Source organism: Caloenas nicobarica, chromosome 7, assembly GCF_036013445.1.
Source record: "Caloenas nicobarica isolate bCalNic1 chromosome 7, bCalNic1.hap1, whole genome shotgun sequence".
Lineage (NCBI taxonomy): Eukaryota > Metazoa > Chordata > Aves > Columbiformes > Columbidae > Caloenas > Caloenas nicobarica.
The window spans coordinates 8536845-8564434 of NC_088251.1; the positions used below are offsets into that span (position 1 = coordinate 8536845).

General features: G+C 36.5%; 1 protein-coding gene across 2 annotated transcripts in view; it reads right to left on the reverse strand.

Annotated features, from left to right (window-relative positions):
- Window positions 1–27590, reverse strand: part of ATRNL1 (attractin like 1) — a 491115-nt gene that overhangs the window by 381629 nt on the left and 81896 nt on the right. For both annotated transcript variants that reach the window (XM_065639123.1, XM_065639122.1), the window contains exons 10-15: window positions 25858–26012; window positions 14687–14771; window positions 12815–13023; window positions 9055–9173; window positions 2785–2917; window positions 1299–1480 (exon numbers count right to left, since the gene is read on the reverse strand). In XM_065639123.1, the coding sequence (XP_065495195.1) occupies window positions 1299–1480; window positions 2785–2917; window positions 9055–9173; window positions 12815–13023; window positions 14687–14771; window positions 25858–26012 (883 nt within the window). The remainder of the gene's footprint in view (window positions 1–1298; window positions 1481–2784; window positions 2918–9054; window positions 9174–12814; window positions 13024–14686; window positions 14772–25857; window positions 26013–27590) is intronic.

Below are 27590 nucleotides of genomic sequence, written 5' to 3' on the forward strand. Positions count from 1 at the left end.
AAATAAAACACACTTGAGCACATAACCTATATTTGCATGTCCTTCTTGAAATGGAACAAGAAAAAGGATAACAGAATATTTTGATTCACAGGATACACCATTAAACTCTTGCATTCAGATCTAGTATAACAAAGTCGAACCTTAACTTCCCCTTCCTTTGTAGGCATCTCAATTCATTTGCAACACGACTTTGCAGATCACATACTGGCTTGATATAAGCTCTAATTATTATTCAGAATTATCATTTTCCTGTAACTGTAAAATTCTAAGCTCCTTAAAAATTAGGGGGTTTATACAAAGAAATGCTGCATGTTCTACAAACCAAAATACACACTTTTAAAAATGTCCTTTGCAGAGATAAACTGATCTGCTTGTAATGAAATCTTACTCTGCTAAGGCATCCTGCCTGAGCATACACTGTGGGGTTCAACATCTTTTCAGCACACATATTTCATATATGTGTACCAATGATGTAGGAAGCTTTCCAACAATTTAAACAAAGTAATAAGCATTTGAATATCTGTCTGCTAAAAAAAAGAACCTGACTACCCATGGAAAGGTAATTAATCTCCAACTTCCCTTCTCCTGTCCCACAGTTAAGAAATTAAGATGGATCACTTTCCTAAGGAATATCCTGATGGCAGGTTCCTGTATTTGCCAGAGGCATGTAAGAATTTTCAGCCCTCCCCCATCATTATCACAGAAAGCTAATTAGCTCCTGGCTCATTCCGGTGCTGCTGTACAGAGAATTTCTACATGCTTTACATACTAGTGCAGCTTCTCTGTGACCCTTTGATCCCACATACCAGTTATATGGGGTTTTCTGAGGAAGTATCCACCTTATTACCTCCCTGTCCTCAACTGCTGCAGCCCAGCTATTCATCACCCAAAACCAACTCTGTGAGCAGTTTTACGCAAACTGATGTCAAAGTCAGGATGCTTTCTCTGTTACAGTGAAAATTGTTTTTTCTTATTTTGATTCCTGCTATCACAGCGTATTGAAAAGGGCTGGGATCTCCCAGGTGACTGTTCCAACCATTCTCTCGAGTCACATCTTGAAAGTAAACAGTAACCTGTAACACTTAAATCTGGTAAGGAGAAACACCTGGGAACTGCTGTGCCATTAGCTTCAAACAAGAGACTTCCTTAATATCCTGCACACTACTTATATCAGTCTTTAGCACCATGCTACATTTCTTTGAAGGCATAATCTTTCCTCTCTTTGGGCAAATCCCTGAAATAGATTTCTCAAAGCAAATTTAGTTCACATAAGCATCAATTACTGTTACTCAAGTTACCTGAAGTGTATACTTCTGTATTTCGTCCAGAACAAATTCCACTTCTTTTGAGGTTGTTAATGAGGCAAGATTCCCACTTAAATTGTAGCAATACAGTTTGGCATTGTCATAGCTTTCACGACTAGAATTTATGCGGAGGCAGGCATCTCCAATGTGACTCCATCCTTCCCCACACAGATGAGCTAGTGTAAAAAGCATATGATTAAAGCTGATTTGAAAAAAAAGATTTTCCAAACCCAAGGGAGTCTGAATTTTATCTTCCTGAGATCATAATTCATATTACATCCCACACTCAATTTCCCTTTTCATGTCACATAAATTCTAAAACACCAAGTAGTAACATATTGAGTAGTGTATTTTTATGAAAAGAAACTTTTAACACCTTATAAAATATTTATAAGGTATATCCTACGTTTCAGCGTAACAATGTAATTTTGACATTATTTCTTCCCTGCATTCAGATTTGAGCACAACTAAATATTAAAGATTAGATTGTGTACATAATTAATAGCACTATAACCAACCACTTTACCTGTTTTGTAGATTTGAAAATCTGAAAACAACTGTCTCAGAATTACGAGATCATATCATTACCCTATCTTTGCTTTATTATCCTGTCTTTGCATTTAGATTTGCCTAAATACGAATACAATCAAAATGATAGGAAATTCAGATCACATCTTAGAAAATATTTCCTCTTGAACATATTTCAGCATTACTCAGGTTCGGGTAAGTATTAAAAGATGAGTAATTCAGAGCTGTTAACTGTTATAGTTAATCTTTGCAAAGATTACACAAATGCAGTTTTAAACTGTACAGAATAAATATATATTATTTAATCAATAATCTGTGTGAAAAAAACGGTCCTTCACTCCATCTGGACATAAAGGCCAAGTGGAAAAGGTTCTGATATCTCACTGCATATATGTAGTTATGATTATGAATTACAGCATAAATACTATTTCAGAATGTTAACAGTCAGCCTCTGAAAATACTTTATATTAGCATTTTAAAATTCACTGCTTTCATAGTATTACCAACATTAGACAATCAAGAAACTAGACCTTAGGCCCTATGTGCACAGGAAAATTGAAGTATAATTGAAGTATAACTTAGAAGCTAGCAAAAAGTAACAGCGTCAGTGAATATGTAACAGTAAAGGACTCAGGATGGCAATTCAGCTCTGCACTCACTGATCTCCCACAGGCTAGAACTCATCGCTGGCTTAGGCAGAGGCGCATCCCATTATGCCTTGGCTAATAATATTACCTCTCCTAACAAGATTAAAGGCAGCATTGATATATTGAACAGTGACATAATTATATCTGTGTTCACCTGCACAGGCAGAGTCAGGTGAGGAGAGTCAGCACAAGTAAAACAAACCCAGGTCTACTCATTGAACAAACATTCTTTGGCAATAACGCCAGAGATTTACTCAGTTGTGAAAACTTCTATAAAAGCAGCATCGCGGCCCCACAGCCCTTACCAGGTAGCGCCTGGCACTCCTGCTGCCGCTGGTCCCACTGGCAGTTCAGGTGCAGCGAGCAGCTTTTGCAGCTGGTCAGTTTGTTGCAGATCTGTTCGTTCCTCACGTGACATTTAGTGTAGTTTTTAACTGACTATAAAAACAAAATGGACAAAACAGAATCTCAAATATTTGGCAAACAACCCATAAACCAGAAGTCAAAACTGAAACACAAGTGGATGCCTCCCAGAAAAATCACAGCCACCTAAAAGCCAGGGTGAATTTAAGATCTTTATCTAGATTCCCTTATCAGTTGGCAGAGAGTACAAAATGCATCTCCAGAGCACAAATCAACCCACCTGTCCTACACAACTGATTTGAGTGGGTCAGACAGTACTTTGAAGATATTAGTTCCCTGTACATAACACAAGAAGAGCTTAAAAAACTAAACTAAATCTCTGTTTCTTAGAAAGACCAAGGATATGCTCCGACTCAATTATTTCTTCTATGCAGCTTAAAGCAAAATAAAACAGAATACAAAAAATGGTGCAAGGTAAAGGTGTAAAATAACTGCACATCATTGACTAAAGGTGCAAGAATATCCTCTACTTTGTTTTATATAGATTAAATGAAACAAAAATAGGAGCTCTAGACCAGTAGTCACAAAACACAAGAAGGATTTGTCAAAAACTCCAAACATGCTATTTTACAGATTTAAACTTGCATGCTACATAGCTAGTATAGAACTTACAGAATCTACAGGAAACAATTCTGTCAAAGAGTGACAAAAAAACAGGAATGACATTATTCATTTGATACCTTAGTATACAAGAAAAGGAGTAAACACTGAAGGAATTTTTACTTGGGTTTTTTGTGGGGGGGGTTGGGGTTTTTTTCTTGGTTTTAGTTTGTTTCCCCTGAAAACTGAGGTCTTCTCTTCCAAGTTAGTCTTCTTCCTCCCCCGCAAAGTACTTTTAATTAAGACATAATATCGATATTTTATTAAATGAACTGCCCCAAAACCTCAGTCAATTCATCAGCTTATCCATGAGGCTGTCCACGCTAACTTCATTTCAGGTTAATCATTAAAATTAAGCCATCATACAAGACAGCCTTACACTCACAGTATCACAGAATGGTGGAGGTTGGAAGGGACCTCGGGACGTCACCTTGTCCAACCCTAACAACTCTTGTCTCTCTCTAACAACAAAAGATACGTTCATACATAGTAGCAAAACCAGATTGCACTTAAATAGCATATATATGGTTTACATGACAGTTTTGGTTGCTTTCCTTTCTAATAGTCTCCCAGAATAAGATAAAGCACGTCTAAAGGGGCAATATAGACAATAAGTTACACAGCTGTTGGTATTGGAATAATAGTGATGACAGGACATCAACCTACTGCAGTCAGGAGGGCAGGGCAGACAACCAGCCTCCTTTTATGTTGTTTGGATTATTTCTTTTTTTAAGTCCCAAAATAATGCAATCGTTAAAATGAATTTTCAATCTCACACAGGACTAGTTTCATTCCTGCTGAAGAACACTGCTGTTTAGGGACTTGATTGTTGCCTTTATTGTATCAGATGCTCATCAGTGAGCTTATTATAAAAGGTACTTACTATTTTTCTGGCCTACAAGAAAGGCTACTGTGAAGTAGAAAGAACCTGAGAAGCAGTTCTAGGAGAAGGCATCTACACCACAGTATGAAACAGAGCCAAAGGCAATGATAAAGTAAAAGAATGGCTATTTAGGCAAATAAATGCATACAAACAGTAAAGCACAAAAGAAAGAAATCTTTGGTACAAACCCACATTTATAGTTTTACTCAGTCATGATGCATATTCATAAAACTGCCTGAGAGATGCTTTACAGTGAATTTTAGAGGACAAGTGACCGCCATCTCCTCATTTACAATACCGCATCTAATACTCACTTTTAACACTTCATGATGACATATTCAAAATTCTTAAGCATTCAGATTGTTTTTGAAAATTATATACTCTTTAGTGATATTACATAGAGATTATGATCTTCCAGCAAAACCAAGATATTTGTTCTATTACTTTCTAATCATGAAGCTTGTTGTCCGCTGGTTATTTAATGTTTAAAATAAAATTCAAAGTACTAGTGACTACTCTGTAATAATGTTCTCTGTTGTATTCCCTTATTCCCAGTACTTATTTCCCTTAAATCCAATTTAAACATTGCTTGCCTGAAAATCTCATTAGTTCAATGTAGATGTGCATCCAATAGGTAATTTGTATTAACACATTATTAAGGTTATAACTTCAGCTACCAAACGCAACAAAATTCAGAAATATGACAGCCCATCTGCTACTGAAGTTCTCTATTGCTCTAGGATATCTATAATGTTTACACACCAACCTATGAGTAAATCATGATATATATAAAGTTTCTCTGTTATGTCTGATTTAGATTTTTTCAGTACTGATCTTGATATGGTGGTATATAGACAGACTTATGAACTGCAGTGATTTTCTGCAGAGCTACTGTAGAATGAAAATATTACAGTAGTTTATCTTGGAATTTTGGAAATTGCTATTAAATAATGTACCTCTCTTCTCCTCCTGGATTTTTCAAGTTAATAGTGTAATCTTGTCTAGTTTGCCTAGTCTAACCATAAATAATTAATCTAATAGGTTTGCTACTATTTCTCTGAAGCTACTCCCAAATCTTACTATTGGGTACTCCTTAGTCTTGTACTTTCTTTTTTTTCTTCAAGATAAATTTAATTCTATTCGCAATTCCTTCTACTACTTTATATATTTCCCCTTGACTATTCTTTTAATTCCTCAAATGTAGGCAGATTGCTATGATTATTATAATTATTATTGGTATTAGTGTAGCATCAAAGGACTCCCATCATGAAATAGGACGTTAACTTTCTGGAAGCGGTGCCAGCTTTACAGAAAGACAACAATTCTTCTCTTTAAGGCACTGTGTAAAAATATTTAACAATGTAGCACTATAGCTCTCTTTGAAGTATCCTCTCGTATCCGATATCCTGTAGCAAGATGCTCTTTATCATACCCTTCGTGGGTTCTACAATGTTTAGTTTATGTTGCCACACTCAGATATAAAACACTCTTAATCACATTGCAATTTGGGCTGTATTTAGGTTACTTACATCAACTAGGGCTCTATCATATTGCATGTGTGGAGACTGACACACAAGAAATCCAGAGGATGCTACTGGAGATAAGGGGGTGGTTGGTCACAGTTACAGAAGGAACACGTCCCCCTTGTAGCTTTTGGAAACAATGAGGCTTTCAAAAACGCACCACAGACTGCATGCAGGAATACTTCAGCTGTGCCTCTTCCCATCACAGTCTCTCCAAACAAAAAAGCCACATGCACTTCACTTGAAAGACACAGCGTCCATATTGTCACCAAAGAAGTGCTACATTCACGTGCTATTGCCTCGTGTTCTTGATCCCAATTAATTTATCCTTCCCTACCATATGTTTGCTGTTTGTTACAGTAAAAGAACAGGTATTTTAATAAGTCTCATGTGAAGATTCAGAATAAGAGCTGAAATTTCATAAGGTGGGTTTATTTCAAATTTTTTTCCAAGCATTTGTATTTGTCTTGAAAAGAAAACATTTTCTCTCAATCAATATTTTTCAAGTAAATATTATAGTACTATATTACAGCTGCATTTCAAGCCTTCAAAGTACTTTCCTTAAGTAAAATGGGAATAAGTTATTTTATTTGCAAACTTTTAGCGTGTGCAGTTAACATTTCTATAAACTGAAGGATTACAGGCCAATGTTGTAGACAACCAGTGGAGCACATTATTACAGCTACCCTAACTTCAGTGATTCCTTCAATTTTTACTGTAGAAGAATAAGTCAACAGAATGGGAGAAGGAAGCCATTTCTTCTTAATTCCTGACGCTTGCCTTTCAGGTCTGCTTTTCGGATCTGAAATTGAGTTTGGTGTGGAGCCAGGAAATGGGAAGAGTTATTTTGAAGATATAAAGAATCAAAACCATTGGAGTCACCTAAAACCAGGCTACAGAAGTATCCCACTTATGTAAGTTTTTATGGGAGAAAAACAAGTCAGCTCACTAGTGCTGAAATGAGCCAGACCTCCAAAACCACTTGGCTCTGCAAGCCTCCGCTTGCAATTACATCGGATATGAATACGATATATACCTTGATGATTCATGAGTCTGCAGAGCAGGGGAAAACAGTGCGCTGTTAATGTGCTGACCCACATCAGCCAGTGAGCATAGGCAGGTATATGTGTATCATCAGTGCATCAGTACTACTTATGAAGTCCATCTGTCCAAGCAGAGTTATTTCAGGGATATTTCCATATTTTACAGCCCTTCCAATCGGCAGAGCAGTCCCTGCTTTGCAAATATCCATGACCATGAGGCCAATGCCAAAATGATTGCCAACATATCTTTAGTATACTGGCCAGTTTCCATGAAACGAAAGCAACAGATTCTAAAACATTACTGTCTGTCTCATCCGGATGTTCTATGATCTAAGTAATAGATCAAGGTCTTAGCACAACCGCAAAAATGGGGCTTTCTCCTTGTGATGTTTCTAAATCTACAGCTTGTTATCCCATATTACCATCACAGTACTGTCACAACATTTTCATTTTGTGGGCCTAGTCCAGAAGTAGCAGTCTATGAAAATGGATAATCAGCCTGATCCATTCCATTTCTCCACAAGGCGCCATTCTGTTCATGCTATTTTGGTAAGTTTATGTCAATAGCCGCAAAATTCTGTATACATCATCCCCCAGCCTATACACTCATTCTGCAATAGGCACCTTCAGCTTATGATAATAACTCTTTTCAGAAATCTTTTCTATTAATTTTCACTATCCCATTCTTTAACTGCACTAACAGTCTTTGCTATCCACTTCAAACCCTGAATAAAAGACAGGCAATGATATAGAGACGACTGGCACATCAGTTGCTAATTATGTCAATAACCTTGGCCATGAAAGGTTCGCAAAGAGGAATACTGAACTGAGAAGCTTCTGCTAAGACACCCAGTGTTCCATATTTACTAGGAATGAGGATGGTCTGCTCCTTAGCAACTGTTCCTTGCTCAAGAGCTGAAAACCACAGTTAGAAAATTGGCACCTAATATAGTACAATGTGTTAGGAAAGGAAGAGCCCCTGAAGATCACAAAGGAAACTAATTATTAGTGCCTGGAATGTGAAATTCCTCTGACAGACTTACAACGTGGCTGCTGATGAATTTGTGTCTGCATTGCTTTTATTAGTAGTGACTAGCTACAAATGCCAGTGATTAGAGCTGGCTGTGCTCACTCTGAACAGACAAAATTTGAGTTAAGAGTCAATCCAACTCACACCTTAATTTGTCTGTCTGGAGAACAAGATCGATTTGCATCAGGTTCAAACCAGAGAGCAAGCTACTTTTACTAATGGAAGTTTGTAAAGAAAGGATTTTGAACTCAAGTACAGCCAGTTGTCTGGGGCTAGCTGAAAAATATAAGGAGACAAAATTTATAAAGCTAAAATACTATTACAAGCTTGTCAAAAGTCAAATTAACAAGCAAGAGATGCAGCAGCTGGTAGACAATGCAAAATAAAACCAACATTAAAAATAGAAAAATACAAGCTTGTATGAATCAACATGTTCTTATTCCTTGTAATTACAAAGATCAGAACAATCTTACCAAATCATCACAAGCCAGTTAATCTCATGGTGACAGAGGCTCATATTCCTTTAAGACGACAAGTAACTCTGTGACTTAAAGCAAAACATTTCTATGATGATCAATGATCAGAATACCAAGACAAATGAGACTAACGTGGCCCTGTTTGAAAGAGGGAAGAAGAAGAAAAAAAACACCACACACACACACAAACAACCACACACAAACAAACAAACAGCCACCCTTACCCTTCATGGAATTCCATGGTTTCTGCCTGCATTCTCTACACAGCACATGCACAAAATCCAAATTGATAATGACTCTGAGACATTCCAAATGTCATTAATTAGGACATAACAATACTTGTTGAGTTAGTATTAGAGATAGAGATAGAAAGTAGGCTAACACAATCCTGAAGAATACTTTTTTCTTCCCTGGAATAGATAACTTTGCTGCAGCCCTCTGCAACATTTTTCCTGCAAAAGCCAGGAAAACATGTTTGTCTTCAAAACAATCTACTATTAGTCCACTGTTCCCCTTTCATTTTCTGCATCAGGCCTCTGCTTTAGCTAGAAAAGAAAAGAGCATTAATAACACGATCATAGATTTGCAAAGACTCACCATGCTACAGTTGCTATTTGCCGAAATGCACTTCTTGTCATCGCACCACTGGCACCCGTTTGTGTTGGCAGTGCAGCTCGCACAGTCCGCGTATCGGTAACATCTGTCATCTGCAGCCACTGTAACACACGTGAAAGTCAAAGAGAAACATCACACAGAAGGAGAATAATACCACATTTTAAACACTTGCTTAAGAGTATTTTCAGTTACATCCTTTTTTTGGTCTCCAGCCATCAATAAAGGTTTAAGTTACTGTAGCAAATCAATTTTATTCAGTTAATAAGATTTACTCCCTTAGTAACAACTATATTTGACGGTTCCTAAGTGTCATATCAACTAAAGGAGCATTCACTGATTTGTAGCATAAAAGCTTTCTTAGCACAGCACATAAGAGCATCAGAAAGTTTCTTAAACTATTCATTCTTCACTCGTTTAACACAGATTTTTTTTTTCTTTTTTTATTCACTACATTTACCATCGCTTTCTTGCATAGCAATAAGCCTGCATCTGAAGAAAACCTGAAAAGGATATTAGCAACACACAAACATTTTAAGTCTTCATAAATTAAGTTATAAACTTCAGAATGACTGTTAAGTTACAGTTCTGCGCTTTCTCTTGCCAGGGAAGCCTTGCTATCCAAGAACTGATCTTTTCAAAACCCACTAAAATTTCTGCTTATCCTTTAATATTGACTCTCAGTGTTTTCTCAGATGATACCCTCAACCAGATAACAATAGAGTGATACAAGAGAATATATGAAACATTGGGTTTTGGCAGAATATTACCACCTGAAACTGGAAGGATTCCACAGCAGCAAAGTGGCACCATCCATACAACTTCTTCAGAACTGGAATTCTACACACCTCATCTCTTGCAAGTTCCGTTATCGTTTATTCTCACTGCAGCAGCTGTACTTTAGAAACTGCTCTAACTTTTTGATTTTCCTTCAGCCTGTCTGTGCTTGGTTTTGTTTAGTTTTTTAAACACCTGCTGATAGGATCAGTTTTTATAAGATCCACTTTCATGTGTATTACCTTTGAATTTAGTGTCTCAAGATTTTTCTTTTTATAAAGAGCTGAAACTTTCTAGACTCTAGATCTCTAAATGTTATGAAACTGTACAAAAGCAGTTCTTCAGAAAGCTTTACCTAGATAACATTTTTGTTATATAATGCACCTTTTTTCCAAGTTTGAAACTTTATATCCAGTCCAGAAAAAAATAAAAGCTAACAGATAAATAAACTGGTCTTGAAGCATTGAATAATAGCAGAGCTAATAATTTTTTAACAAACATTTAAAGTAGACTGGCAGCTTAATTATATCGTAGTTCATACATGTAGCACACACCCAAAGTTTGGTTAGGAGTTTTATATTGTGCTACAAGGAAAGAAGCACAGAAAAAATAGCAGGTGTATGTAGCAGGGACGCATACTCTGTTCATGTGAAGGATAAGAACACCACTTTCACAAGCAATTTATTTGTGACAAGCCAAAATACTTAGGAGTAGGGTGCAACAGTTATTCATAGCACTAAATAGCTGTTTCAAACAATATAGTTATAACAATGCTGCACAGAAATTCACATGACAAACTTGAACCCATTTTGACATACTGCAAAGGGCTCGCTTGCCTCAAGTTTGTTTCCAGCTGTGACTGTACTATTTTCTACTACACAAATACTCCTGTTTGATAGGTAATCGACTGAAAGCAGCAACGCTTTCCCTTGTCTTACTGTAGGTTGTCACTGATAAGAGCCTGGCTCCATCCTCGTGACACTCACCCTTTATATATTTATAAACATTGATGAGGTCACCCCTCAGTCTCCTCTTCTCCAAGCTAAAGAGACCCAGCTCCCTCAGCCTTTCCTCATAAGGGAGATGCTCCACTCCCTTCATCATCTTTGTGGCCCTGCACTGGACTCTCTCCGGCAGTTCCCTGTCCTTCTTGAACTGAGGGACCCAGAACTGGACACAATATTCCAGATGAGGTCTCACCAGGGCAGAGTAGAGGGGAAGGAGAACCTCTCTCGACCTACTAACCACCCCCCTTCTAATACACCCCAGGATGCCATTGGCCTTCTTGGCCACAAGGACCCAGTGCTGGCTCATGGTCATCCTGCTGTCCACCAGGACCCCCAGGTCCCTTTCCCCTACACTGCTCTCTAACAGGTCATTCCCCAACCTACACTGGAACCTGGGGTTGTTCCTGCCCAGATGTAAGACTCTACATTTTCCCTTGTTATATTTCATTAAATTTTTCCCTGCCCAACTCTCCAGCCTGTCCAGATCTCGCTGGATGGCAGCACAGCCTTCTGGCGTGTCAGCCACTCCTCCCAGCTTGGTGTCATCAGCAAACTTGCTGATAGTACGCTCAATTCCCTCATCCAAGTCGTTGATGAATATATTGAACAATACTGGCCCCTGAACTGACCCTTGAGGCACTCCACTAGATACAGGCCTCCAACCAGACTCCGCCCCATTGACCACGACTCTCTGGCTTCTCTCCTTCAGCCAGTTTGCAGTCCACCTCACTACCCGATCGTCCAGTCCACACTTCCTCAGTTTTGCTGTGAGGATGCTGTGGGAGACGGTGTCAAATGCTTTGCTGAAGTCAAGGTAGACCACATCCACCGCTCTGCCATCATCAATCCACCTTGTTATGTCTTCATAAAAGGCTATGAGGTTGGTCAAGCACGACTTCCCCTTGGTGAAGCCATGCTGACTGCCCCTAATGACCCTCTTATCCTTGATAAGCCTTATGATGGCACCAAGGATAAGGTGTTCCATCACTTTCCCAGGGGTGGAGGTGAGGCTGACCTGTCTATAGTTGCCTGGGTCCTCCTTCTTGCCCTTTTTGAAGACCAGAGTGACATTTGCTTTCCTCCAGTCCTCAGGCAACTCCCTCGTTTCCCTAGACTTGGCAAAGATGATGGAGAGCGGTCCGGCAATGACTTCAGCCAGCTCCTTCAGCACCCGTGGGTGCATCCCATCTGGACCCATGGATTTATGGATGTCCAGATTGCTTAATTGCTCCCTAACCCAGTCCTCATCAACCAAGGCAAACTCCTCCGTTGCCCTGCCTTCCTCTGGGGCCTCAGGGGTACGGGGCTCCTCAGGACAGCCTCCGGCAGAGTAGACAAAGAAGGCATTCAGTAACTCTGCCTTCTCTGTATCTTCTGTCACCAGGGCACCCACCCCATTCATCAGTGGGCCTACATTGCCTCTGGTGTTAGTTTTGTCTGCCATGTATTTGAAGAAGCTAATGCTTTCTTGGAATCAGAAAAATACAAAGGCTTTTTTATATATGTGTGTGCATATACATATATACATACACACACACACACAGACATCCTGAAACAAGAGAAGGTGGAGAAATAGAAAAATTAATTCAGTTACAGTATTTCAAAAGATCAACCTTTTATAAATGCTTCAAACACACTAAGCTAAATCCAATCTAAAGTCACTTTATGCTTTAGCTCCCCTGCGAAATAAAATCTTCTCTTTGAAACCTCCTATGTTTTGTATCCATTAGTACCTTAAACTTGCACTCTTCCTATTTCCCTGTATTTAAAACAAAAAAAATCCAGAATCGAATGATTTAAAAAATTGATCCATAAATCTTTTGCCTTGGGTATTCTCAGAGAGGAACAGTCCAATCACTAGTTCCACCTGGTTGTTCTTCTGTGGGGCATTTTGATTTTTCCTTCCACTATCTCCTACATCACATTGCAAATTTGACACTATAAGACTAGACTTCACTTACCTGTTTTCTTAGGACATTTTGCTCTAAGGATGTTATTAGCATGGCCAGATTCCCAGGATTCACAGTGTTTTTTGTTCCACAGACACCTTATCCCTGGACGAGCATTTTTACACAGCTCTTCGTCTCTGAATGCTTCACAGTTTGGAGGCTTGTACACAAGGATGTCATTCAAAAGAACACTCGAAAAACCCCCAAATATATACATGGACCTAGTAGAAAAAAGCAAATAAATATAACTGTTATGGTAGCTTTATATATATATATATATGTATATTTTTTTTCTTGATTTCTTTAGCTGTCTTGATATACAATAAAAAACAACACACATATTATAAAAAACATTCTTCATCTCTGTCTAATAAAGACTGTCAGTGGTTCCATTATAAAGATTGTCAAATTTCTTAATGTATTTCTCCATGGTAGTTTAGACTAATAAAAAAATTGGTCTGTGTACTGTGCTATATGTATTAGTGAGTGACATATACCAAATGTCTGGTAAGAGCAGCTATGGAGGAAACTACTCATTTTTGTAGTTAGATAATAACCGAGTGAAATAATGGCTTGCAGGAAATGAGAACATTTTTCTTCAAGAGGATTTCAAAGACAGCCAGCAGTAATTGGCAGATGGATATTTCTCTCTGTAACATTTCCGGTGCAGAAGCTGCTGACATGAGAACTGGAAGACTAGATTTGAGACCGTACCGTTCCCATTTAAATTTAAGATCAGTCTTAGTTAAAAGATAATAAGAAAGACGCAGTTGTACCATATACTCTTAAGACAGAATTAATCATACGGTTACCAACAGCAGAAATCTTTGGAGAGTATATCATATTACACTTCTTCGTACATATAACTTTACTAAAAATACAATTAAGTTCAGGAAGAAAAAAAAAAAAAACCACACACACAAACCACACCACAAATAACACATAGGCTTTTTCACTTTGAATCTAATTCACTGAAAGTGACAGTTCTCAAAGTATCAGATGTCTTAAATGTCTTCAAACAACACAAATCAAAATGAAAAACTACCAGTTGCTGAATTCATTAATTCCAAGCAATTTTCTCTCAATTAAGTAATCTGTTAATTGATTAATTTCAAGTGTTCTGTGTACAGAGTTATAACTTACTATTTTTAAAACTGTCCAACTCTTATTTGTAGTATTACTTATCACCAGCATTACTTCTGACCTAAGCAATATCCATATATAGGGGATCTGCAAGTTGCCCACATTTACTTAAATAATGAGTTTATTAGGGTGATGAATAACATAGAAAAGATCAATAGTACGCATTAAGACAAAGTCACCTGTCATACTGCAACTGTCAGACATTAGGCCACTTGGCAACAAGCAATAGTAAAATACAGACAAATAAACAGTAGACATTTCTTTAAACCTGACTACAGTTCTCTACAACTTTTCCACCAAAAGGAGAGATTTGTCCTACAGTTTTATCTTAAATCAGTATCTTCTCAAAATCTTGCTTTTTCCAAGCAAATTTTAGTTACATATTTTAATGTTATGATTTTAGAAAAATGAGGAATTATAGCATGCTGTAAAGAGAAGATTTCTCACATCTAAGTGAGGATTATAGTTGGTACTGAATTTCAAATTCAGTGTAGTTCACAATACTAAGGAAGCACCTCAGTAACACTACAATGTTCATACAAAAAGCCACTGAACATATTCCAGCACACAACAAATTGATGATTAGCTGTACTGATTACCAAGCCCCTGATAAGCACTACTTTTCACATTAAATTGTATCCATTGTGTGACATTGAACCATACTTTGCATAGCTGTAATTTCTGCCATGGTTTTCTCATTCAGAAAAACAGTCAGGAAAATGTAAAATACACTTCATTTACCCATTACTGACAACAGCAGTGTGACCAAATCTGTTGACATCTCGATGTAGATTAGGTTTTGGTAAAATCTTCCATTCATCACAAGCTGAAAGACAAGACAAAAGCACATGAAAACATAAAATAATTCCAACAGTTTTCAGCAAAATATATGCAAAATGGATTTTATCAGACACTCTTGTATTTTAAGTATCGACTAACTTTATTGCTTATTTATCTTTCTTTCCCAGCGGAATCAGTGCAGGTAACCCCCACTGTCTCCATTGTAAAAACAGACTCTATACGTCACGGTCTTCCAATGTTCTTAACATGTTTTCGTCACCTATTGCTCTGACAAACTCTGAAACAAAATTTGACATTCTTAACATTAGTTTCTAGGATTTTTTTAACTCGTTCTTCCAAATCAGCAGGATTTGACAAACATTTTTCTGTTGTCACTAGGTGAAAGCTAAGCTGTTTTCTCCTACCCCTAATAATCTCTTTATGCTGCTGCTTAAATATGTTATTTATTCAGACTTCACAGGGTCCTTCTAGTCTTTATTTGCAGTGATTTGCATTTATCAACATACATCACAGATCAGTGATACACGCACTATGAGTCTTTAAACACACTTCATTAATGCCATTTTGTAATTTTTTGTTCCTTTTTAAGTAGGCTTTACATTTTTAGGTAGATCTCCTTTTCAGGTGCATCACTGATGGATTTTCTGGAGAAAGGCTTAAAACACCAAGGTTTTTCTACATCTGTAGAAACTGCAGGATTTGAGCACAGTGCATGCACTAGTTCAGAGAAGCTATATTTACACTGCTCGAGCTAAAGCAATAGGTACTCATGCATTTGTTGAGTAGGTGCTCCAAGAACCCGCCAGCAACACTTATCTATCATGGCATTTATCAAGGCCAGAGAACACTCACAGCAGTTTCCCCTTATTACACAGTTCTCTGCCTTCACAGTCCATTTCAACACCCACAATGACGATCGCTGCCATCACTGTCATCAAGTCATTCAGTAGTATCACCCTCACATTACACACCCTGAAATTAGCCAAAGGATTTCAATTCACCTGTATTTCATTGAACAACTGCAGCAGTAACCCGATTTCTTTTCATAAGTGCTTTAAGAAAAACTACCGCTCCCCCAGCTGTCCAGCCCATCTCATTATTGTCTTACTTATGGTATCTTGCTTAAAGTATGCTACTAATTAATTTCCTTTTGCCAAGTATTTGAAATGAATGTTGTACCAGTATCTTCACTTCAAATTAACCATTCAAGCATATTTCTTATGCTGTAGGAGCATTTACAAATATGGGTCTGGTGTGGTTTCATTTTTCTGTCCTGACCGGGATTTTAGTTCTTTAGAACAATTAGTCCTTTCTTCGTTATTTCCTACTTTAACTTTACTGACTTCAAATATTCAAATCCTACAGCAACAGAAACAGGGAGCACCTAGAGACTGAAACTTAAAGGAAATCCCTTTAAAACAGAACAAAGAAAGTACATGTCTACAGACAAGGCAAAACATTTCCAGAATTTGTCATCGTAACAGGTTTTGGAGACAGGTAGGGTAAACTTTCAGGAGAACTTTCATATCAGACACAGTGTCACATTTTCCTCATTTAAAAAGAAAAAATCTGCTACATATGCACAGATAAGGATTAAACCCGAAATTGAAAAAGAGTTAAAGAGAGACATTTCCAATTTAATCCAAATAAAAGCGTGCCTTTATTTTACACACACACACACACATATATATATATATATATATATATATATATATATATATATATATATATGTATGTATGTAGGTATGTATGTATGTATGTATACACATATATATTTAGGTCTTTGATAATTATGTTGTCTTTTCATATATTCTCAAGGAAAATTTACTTGCATTTTGCCTTAATGTGGATTGAAACCAGAATAACAAGATGACACTTTTTTTATTTTAAACCAGTGGCAAAGCTGTCAGTTTGGACACTAAGACACAAAAAACGCACCTATTTGCTCAGCATACTCTCCATAATATACAGAAGTGGACTGAGTACCTGCCTGTAGAAGCTGCACAGGCAGAGTTGGTATCACAGAGAAGCAGAAGTGTCCTATATATTCTACCAGTTCCAATAATAATGCAATTATTACACATGTTTATTTTTACCTAATATTGCTGAACCCATCTACCTGTAGGATTCCAGTGACAGACACATCTGAATAAAGTATACTTAATTTTAAAATCTGGAATAATTTATGCAAGCTATAGATATGATTCAAAAAATAAAGAAATATCACCATCAGACCACATGCTTCAAGGAAGGCTGCTTAAGGTTACAAAAATAAAAAAAAAGGACACTAAACACCCCCTCTCCCTCCCAAGCTCCAGTTTAAATGAAGAAAAACAGATGTTAGGAAATCCAAGATGGACAAATTGTCCTCCAGGCTGGTGTCACACAGAGCCTAAGTCACTCTAACTACTGGCTACACTGGTCCCGTTCTTGTTCCCACCATCAGAACACTCCATCTCTGTTAGTGCTGCTTTTTCTGGCACTTCTAATGTAGAATAATATTCAAAACAGCACTTTGTCCAGTAGTGTCCTGTTCATGTCCCATGCAGAACCACAGCCTGAGCCCAAAAACAAGAGCCAGAGGGAGACTGTGGCTGTGAGAGGCAAATCAGTTACATCTTTTCATGAACTGGAAACAGAAACTAAGAGGATACTATTACCAGAGTAACACAGATGGTCCAAACAGCAATAATTTCAGCATCAGATGGTAAACCCAGATTGAATTTAGTAGTTTGAAGAAAAATATAGTAAGTTTCATTCACCTATAGGACCAATGCATCCCCAAAATCTCACCTCTTTCTCAATTTCTACCTTCTGTCACTATAATTGTTAACATTATATTGTAATAAAATTCACATATTATTAATAGACTTCATCTCTCACAATTGTTCTTTTTTTATTTCCTCTACTTAAATAGAATGGTGAAAATACATACAGGTCAGGGAGATTTTCTTGAAAGAGTTTCAATGGAAGATAACACAGTACTGGGCCACCAATTAATGATTATTAGGACCACAGGCTCCAGACAAAGGTAGAAGTAGTATTACATGTAAAAGTTGTGTATCCCCTAGCATAATACTGTTATTTGATGTCTCTAAGGTGTTTGAATTATATTAGAAATTCAGACTAAAACCAATATCATTTATTGGAAAATAAGTGATCAACAATCCTGAATTGAATTTGTATTTCAAGAAAATACTGCCATTTTAAAAGATCTAAAAAGCAAGCATTTTAATGGTACAACTGAACAGCAAATTCTTGCTATTAGACCATGAAATCAAGTCCTTGCTGCTGTAAGTCATTGAACATTAACAGAAACAGCATGTTTGGGCTTGTATGCCTTTGATGGTAAAGGAAACAATTTTTTAAAACCCACACTAAACTTTCATCTGATCTGAGAAAGTGTTGCATATTATTTTTTGTATGTTTACAAACATATATACAAATCCATAGTGTCTCCTGTACTCTGAAATTTATTTAAGAAAAAGAGGGATTTAATGCCAAATGAAAACCATAAAACCGTAATAAAGGCCGGTTTTGAGATAAGAAACCCTTGAGGGCTGGAGATATAACAATTCCTTTCTTGCTGATGGTATTTGTCAAACTGGCAAGTCTTTTCAATAAAGTACAAGAAAAAAAGGGGGAAGGAAGCACGTTACAAATAGCCTTCCCTCTTATCTCCTCCCAGCCTTCTCAGTGACTACTGAACAGAGCATTGTGCAAGAATAATACTTCTGCTCAGCTTGAAATTCCTGATCTGAGTTTCTCTGTACAGATTGCTCAATATAAAATACAGATAGTTAACCAACTGACCTTTGGTAAAGACTCCAATAGACTTCATCCCTGCCTGTCATCTTCAGAATTCTTTTGAATATTTCAAAGTACTCAAATTTCCAGACTTACTGTACAGTTCCAAGAAGAAAGTAACAAGCAGCAAACATAGTATGAATTTCAACATTGCTTATTGATATTACAGCCTTCTGTGCATTGTATTAGCTGGATGAAGTCTAATCATGATGGTAAGCTCTACGTAGTAAAGAATAAAGTACTTTTCTCTGTAAAATGTCATGCATTCTTGAAGTATTATACAGATAGTATGTAGAAGATACCATATTGGTTGTATTTACTCTTGTCTCTCTATTTACCTAGGTACAATATACAGCACATGGAAGTATATACTGCTTTTAATAGAAGCAGTTACTAAGCAGATGAAGAAGCGATACTGTTCATTCCAAACTAATTAGCAGAATTTTTAGTCACTGAAAAGCACAAGGAGGAATACAGGGACTTCTTGTTGGGTTAGTCAGGCTTCAACTTCAAGACCAAGTCCTACTGCATTATAAGAAAAAGATCCATAGTTCTCCCTGGTGTTGATTCAACGTGGTTACCAGATGATACAGAATTGGCTCCAAGAGTGAATTCACTGGCCATACAAATTATTTACATGACGAAAAACATCACAGAAATGCACTGGGTTTGATGTGATCCAGTTGATGAAGCACTGAACCAAAGAGAAGCTGATTTATACCTCCTCTTCACTTTCCTCCCCATCTCTGCAATGCCCAATACTGCACTCAAGACTGAACAGAAGCACCACGTCCACTCAGAACTTGCAGGTGGAACCTCTCGAAGTGATACTCACCATTTCCTTTAAAGAATGAAAGGGTTCATACTTCCAAAATATGATAAAAGGAAAAAAATACTTATTTTATATCGTTTAATAGGAGTTACAGTAACGATCCAAGATGTAGGAGAAACAGGTTCATTTCCTACCCAACACAATTTAAACCTATGGCTGTCATCTCTAAGGAAAGCACCCTGACTGCTCAAGCCAGGTAACTCTTCACTAATCCAAGTTAATGTTGTTCCACTGAACAGAGGGGGAAAATAAAAAAAGAAAAAAAAGAAAAGAAATAGGGAGCAAAAGTTGTGAGGACAGACTCTTAAAATGGACCAACCACTGTTCATTACTTTACTTCCAGGATCACATTTGTATTTCTGCACTGGCAGGAAGGCTTAGTGACAAACTCTCACTACATTTGGAGCTAACCTTTAAGAAAAGATATGAGTCTACATACTTTATGTTTACATTATAAAATAATCTCTCCATTCTAAAGTATTTTAATAGATTTGAAATGGCAATATATTGATTTCTGCTCACACACACTCTCTGTAACACCCACAGCCTTACATACTATGTAGAATCCAATGTCAGATTATGTATGTTCTCTTTACATATTTCTAATAACTACTCAGTTTTATTCTGGTAAAAGAAGAAATGTTGGTTCACAAAGTACAGACGCACATGATACTTGTGTCCAGTTCTCTTTTTTCTGTGACTCTGGACAACTAAACACCATAAACAACTAAAATACCAAGAAAGTTAGGTACAACCAAAAACTTATTTTCCAATTCAATCCACACTGCATAAATATTTTTCTTTATTCAGATAATAAAAATCTCCTTATTCTCAGGAAAACAAAGGAAAACTGTTTTAAATAGCATGAATTTAAGCTATAGATCTAACATCTACAGCAGAGTCTATATATATAACAGTGATTCCCTAAGCAATATTAAAAAAACAACCTTGAGCTTTACTATTAAATGGAGCAATTAGTGCCTTGTATTATTATGGTTTTGCTCTTCTAATAGTACAGTGATATGGAAGTAATTGCTACTACAGACTGAATCAGAATTACATTTATGACTTAAGTGCTCAGGAATACATAAAAGTTAATCTATCATGGCTACTGCTTTACATTTTCTTTGTGATAGCACATTGATAACCCATTTGTAACTCCAGAAGGAGGGTTTTGCAGTGAAAGAGAACAAATCTTGACATTTAAACTTATTCATTTTGTTGGTGACAAAGGCTACAATTGAAACAACTTATTTTACAAGCAATTTATAAATAATTTATTTTATTACAAAATACAAGACAATATGTTTGATTACAAGCAAAACAAAAGTTTTATCTCATAAGATAATCTTGAAGGGTTTTTTTCCAAACAGGAAAGTTAAGCTTGCTTTGAATACCCTAGAAGAGACTTAACATTTCGCATTCGATATTGTCTTTCATAAGCAATTGAATTTGTATACTATTTAATCCATGTTAATAATAAATTGAAACCCAGACTCTAACAAGTCTTATAAAAAGAAATATTGCGAACTATATCATTATCCTAAATGTGTGGGTTGCTACACTTCTCCCATAGATACAGAAAACGTTGAAATATAACTACCACTAAGACAGCATGTAAGCAACATTCCAATTATTTCAGAGTTTTGGCTTTTATAGAGGACCCCTGTCAATCACTCTGTACACATTCCCAGGGCATCCAGATACCTTAGCAATTGGCATATGTGAAACAGAAGGACAGAGACCAAATACTTCATACACTGAAACTACAGGAACTGCCTTATGAATATATAAATATATTTACAAACATTAACATTTGGCCAGAAACTAAAATCAATATCCTTATTCTTCGTAAAAGCCTTTTGTTTCTTCTTTTTTTTTTTTCAATACTAGTCAAGAGTAGTTAGATTCTCCGATTCTCTGTTTTAAATGCCGATTCTGTATGTCCAATTAATCAATGTTTAGCTGCAAATTTTGTGCCTGAATACTCGAAATGTAATCTAAACTAAGGGGGGAGGGGGCATGCAGAGCTCCTGGATCATGGTTTCACACAATAAAAAAAAAAAAAAAAAAAAAGAAGAAAAGGTTGTCTTATTAATCCCAAACTAATACTTCAAAAATCCATCCTAAAGATTTACAATACAGCTTTGAAATTCTTAATCTACAGTTGGGCTGAAAACAAGTTCAACATGCACATGCATGCATTTGTTTATATACATGTACATAAATATTTATCTCACACATATGTATGTATATAAATACATAGTGTGGTGTTATTTGTCTGGGGGATTTTATCATTATTTTTAAGTAGTACTTCAGCAGGTTCCTTGGGTTGAAAATTGAGCATTCCTTCAAAAAATTAAAAGCCACATGGACAAGCTCTTCCAACTACCCACCTGCACACTTAGAGAATCCTCAGGTAATGCTAATGTCATATAAATTTGCTTCATAATTTTTATATTTATCAACACTCTAACATTCATTATAGAGCTGGATAATGGAGATAGACACATTATGTGCTTTTTGAACTTTCATAGCAGATACAAAGAAGAAGAAACAAAGCTGTAATGCTGCACCCCTCTTCCCAAGCCGACAGGACAGAACAGAGGGATGTAGGATTCTTCCTCGGTACCTGGTTACCAGATATAATCTTCCTCCAAAAAGCTGGTTGTTCGTATAGCCCAGAAAATGGAACGTGAGTGAATATTCACCGTGTAACTGCTGGTATTTTTTGGGACAATGCCTCAGAGTTCTGTGTTCTCTGGGAGGGTTTTCCATTACCATACCTGAAGGTTGATAGCAGCAAGCAGAATCCATACTAGTTTTTAGTTCATTTCAATTACACTGGAGCCCACTTGATAGCTGATCCAAATATATATGCTATTTTTACTCAAATTCACATGAATGTAAGTAAAAGCATATCCTCTAATTTTCTGCAAATAATCCTTAGTCATAGTCAAAGAAGTCTTCATGAAGTGGTTTCATTTTGTTTCTAAATGTTTAAAAAATTAAGAACTATTTTTCCTGCAATGTTATTTAATTACTCTCATCCTTTCACAGAATTAAGCTCAGTTATTGAGATATCTGCTTATTAGTCTAACTTCCGCAAAATAATTATGCTTTGGAGGAGGAGTTGGACTAGAACTTTGTACAGTACACAGATCACCATGGTTTCTTTCTGAAGTGTGTTCTATTCCTTACACAACGTGCATAATCAAGTATTCAGAAAAAACTCCTCACCGCACTAGCCCGATTGAGCCACTCTACCGCTACACGGGCAGCTGTGAGACTTGAGGCCAACAGTAACAGTAACTCACTCGTGTGATTTTGCTCCTGAAGGACAAAAAGCAGACTGAACTAATGTCAAACTTTGTATCAAGAAGAAAACATAAGCAAAAAATCAATACTGATGTGTGTCACACTTCCCCTCTAGTTCTATTACACGTTTATTTAAACTAATGTCTGCGGGATCTGAGCACTTTGTAGAATTTTAAGTCAGTGGTGATAAGCAGTTATTCTATATTCCAAAGTAGTGCTAAGGAACTGGAAGAACTCAGGGTACAGCTCCTAACATATAGTTCCTCAGCTACACAGCACAGACTAAGAAAAAGATCGTATCTTATTTTGAAGGATAAATCCCTTTAATTAATTACAATCATGTAGCCAGATTTTCAGACATGTACATCCCAGTTTGTATAATACTAACTGTCATTATTTTGTGTGATGACTGTACACAAACTGTCCTTTGGATATATAACTCCCTGATTTCCAAAGAGCCATCACAAAGCACAAATTTGCAGAAGCAGTGCATACACATTTTTGCTATATACATCTACCCAAAACCTTTTTCTAAGTGAGAAAACTGCTACAAGTATCTTTCAAAATGCTATAAATGGAAGAACTGAATAAAGCTCCCAGTTTGAACACCAACAGTTACACCTATAGCAGGCAGCATGTCACCAGCTGAGGCCCTTCAGCTTCTTTCTATGTACTGAACAGGTAACTACAGCACTTCGGTGAGCAGTGGATAAAGAAACACTGCAATATCAGTTAGAAAACTGCAGGTCAACTGGAGCATCTGAGCCCAAACTGAATTCAGTTCTTGGATCACGACACTCGCATCTAACTGGCTCAAAACTTATGCATGTAGGCTAGTTCAGCAACAATCGATTCCAGAAAAAGAAGAAAAAAAAAAGCAGCTCTATCCTGAGCTTGGTAAAATTAATTGCTCTCTGGAGATCCTCACCTCCCTCCATTGACTAGAGAGGGAGTTTGGATTACCAGATTGTATTAGAAACTGACCTTTTCAACAGCTAAACTTAACTGAGATTAAACCTCCCAAATAGTTATTTCACATTGATATGAAAAACAATAAGTGTTTTCATGGATAATAAAAAGCTGAAGCAATCTATCCATAAAACTGTCACATATACAAAGAGATACAATCACAAGTACTCTATAGCCTGGACTTGAACATAAATAGTATAGGCTCTATCTCTAGGAGTCAGCTGGTTTCCAGAAAGCACCTATTATCTACAAGAAAGAGCATAACGCTCCATCATTTGCAAGGAATCTAGGAAATATACTGATGGAATCATATATTTTGTCTTCCAAGCGTTGTTCAAAAACTCATGATACAAGGTAAATAAAATTCTAAAATGTATCTATTCCATAATTATCTGTTTCTTAGTAAAATAAGTACTTACTATTTTCTGAAAAACTATATCTGTATCTAATGTGTGCTGTGAAACTGTTTTTAATTTTGCAACACAAATAATAGAGAAAATTAAGTTTGTATCAAATCAATCTTCATAGATTTTTTTTTTTAAAGCGTAACTACTACATCTGTTTCTTTTGTACTTCAGCAGTTTGATAAACATGGAGAATGTGACTTGCAACAAAATACAAATACTAAATTAAATATTATAGGCAACTAGAAGAACTGAAATATTGTTCCACCTTAAGAAAAAACAACAACGCAGCGTACAACATTTTTATGAAATAGGACAAAGCCTCTCGGTGTGTGAAAGTCACAAAGTTACACATTCAGATCTTGGGACTCATACTATTGATTTTCAAGTGCACATTCTACAAATAAATGTAGAACAATAAGTAATATTATCCTGTAAAATAACGAGGGAGCTCTGTTTCATTAAAAATTAAAACCAGATGTAAACTGAAATGAGAACAAAATCAATTGCTCACACCACCAGATGCCTACGAGCAGCTACAGAACACGTCATGCAGGGATACAGTCAATTGCACACTTGGTGATACTGGCAGGAACTAAACACATATGTGTTCCATGTACTCAATTTACTGATCATTTTCACATGAAAGCAAACATATTGTGTTGGTATCTATACAGAAAGCCATAAAGAGCCATCAGCTAGTCCTATAAAAATGATCATGTCTCACTCTCTTCTAGACCGTAGTCAGCTGACGAACGCTTCCGCAAGACAGTTCCCGGCACTATCCCCAAGCTTTTTGCAACAGGATCATGCACAAGTCCATTTCCCAGACTACTCGAATAACATCTCCCAATTTTTAGCTCCCAGGACAAGGGGCTGTGCTTTTTGGCCCAAATATGACCTGTGTGTTTATATTTGCAGCCTATGCATAAAATACGGTCATGAAAATTGGGGAAGGGGAAAAAGCTATTTATGGGAAGAACAGCAGTGGCAATAAACAAGACAGGAAACAGATTATGGACTCATTAAATTCACTTAAATTTACAGCTTTCACAATCCTATAGGGAGGCTTTTCCGTAACTGCACAGCTCTAATGGTTGGAACCATTCTACAGACTGAAAGCTTACACCCATCTAGTCTTGTCACAATACTGTGTTTACCTTAAGAATGCACTTTGGAGGGTAGCTGCTTATCATATATTTATAAACAACAATCTTTTCTGCTCTCAAGCACTCTCTAGCAAAACTAAATATACCACATCTTTTTATTATCTCCCAAAGGCTCCTCAAGCTTCAGCCGGCCTTAATACCACTTGCCATGTTTGAGTTAGTCTTTCTTAAATCTGTGTTGCCAAAATTCTACAAAAATATCCAGGGCCTTGAGAATGGCTTCAATGCTTCTTTCTTCTTATTTTATTAGTACTACGTATATATTCAATATGAAAAATAAATCAACACTTGGTGGTAATAACCACGAGAGTCTCCATTCAGTACATTTTCATAATACCAAAATGCAATTCTTTTGTTAACATATCCAGTACTGATATTCTACGACAGTATTATGCACATTTTTATAAACTGATCATTTTAGCTACTGTGCTTTGTCCCACAAACCAAAAACTTAAGACTATTATTGGACAAAAGCCTGCTTTTAATTTACAATATACATTATACATAACTTCAAGGTGTTTGGAATCAAGAGTTTAAAGGACCACATTAGCTGGACTTGAGGAAGCCACATGGTAATATTTAATACTCGAATGAGAAAAATACAATACATACCTATATCATATGCAAGAAAGTCAGCAGAAAAGCACTTTGCACCATTACTCAGGGAAGTATCATTATGAGTGTTTCCACCAAAAACGAGGATAGCTCCATTGATTAAGACAGCTGAATGAAGATACCTTGCAAAGCCACTCTCTTTCAAAATAGTCCTGCAAAATATAAGAATTAATACATACTAACATGTGAAAAACTATATATGCACATCAAGAAAATATATAGATTAAAACAATACAAAATACAATGAAAACGCTACACTAAAGCTATTACCCAGTAAATATGATTAAATGTATTCTGATGTTTCTAAGATTATTAATTTCCTCATGTTACAATAAGTATATTTAGGACTCATTTAAAATGCATGCTTTTTCCTAATTAATAAAAAGTATGTCAAATAATTCAAGAAAATAAATTATATCATGTTTACATTCTTCAGAAATGATTAATGATATGGTAAATTTTACTCAAAACTGAATGAAAACCCATTCATATTATTAATTCCTATTCTTGTATATCCTTCGCCAAGTTGCTTTTATCATCAAGAAATCCAATAAAGAATTCTTTAAAAGGGTAAAATAATTTTTAGACCATCCTAAGTACTGGAAAAGGAGACAACTTTATTATTATTATTATTATTATAATTAAGTAAACACACACAGAGCTGGAAAAGAACTGGTAGAAGTTGTTTGAGGTATGATGAAGAACACTTGCACTGCTTCATAAATATATTCAGGCCAGCAAACTCAAACATATAGCATTTCAGTACCAAAAAAAATAGTCCCCACACATTGAGTCTTTGATCTCTCCTCATTTATTTCTTCAGCCTGTCTGTGCAGTTTGCTTTGTGCCAGTTTAAAAGTGGCAGGTGGGGCTAGTAGAACAGAATGCAAACTTGATTCAAGCACAGCAAATAAGTCTTAGGAAGGGAGAGAGTAACTATTTGTGGGTTTTGCCAGCTTCAATTAGTCAAGTAGACCAGCTGTAGACACGTTTGTGAAGAGCTGATTATTACTTACATTCCCCTAATAACCTTTTATTTGCCTAAGTAATCCAACAGTTTTCAAGTTTAAGCTCTCACTTTCACTCGTGTTACTGCACACTGCTCACACCTGCAATTAAACTGTTTTGTCACTCATTTCCTGTAACAAACATACTGACTTTACAATCTCTCCTTCTGACTGAATAACACTGTCTCTCTTGAACTGCACTGATAACATTTGTTCAAGATTTTCACACCATCACTGGGTCTGGGGGAAGCTGAGAGGAAGGCATTAAACCTAAATTCTCCTATTGTCATTTAAACAGATTCCCCCCTACCCTTAGAAAGAAGGTCAAAGGAAATACCAAAGATTAAATGAAAGTAAATGAGGTGGGGGTTTTTAACTGCTTAAAAATATGGTAACTCCTTCAAGCCACCAGCATACCACCAGTGTGCTTCTGGTTCTAACCTTTGTTTTTGTTCTCTTAAGTGACTTGCATTTTTGTTGTGTATTTCTGAGTAATTTACATTGAAAACAGAGCACCATGTAAGTGTGGTTTTCTAACCAGGAAGTAGCTCCATACAGATACCGTAAGTATTCTATCTAGAACAACATGGTATTTGGGTTCTACTTATCAGTTAGCAACATACAAAACGAAGAGTGACAAGTAAACAGAACAAGACATTATTTTCAACAGTTATTTTCAACTAGCATTGGAGGAACATTTCTGCTATGAGTTGAAAGAATTAT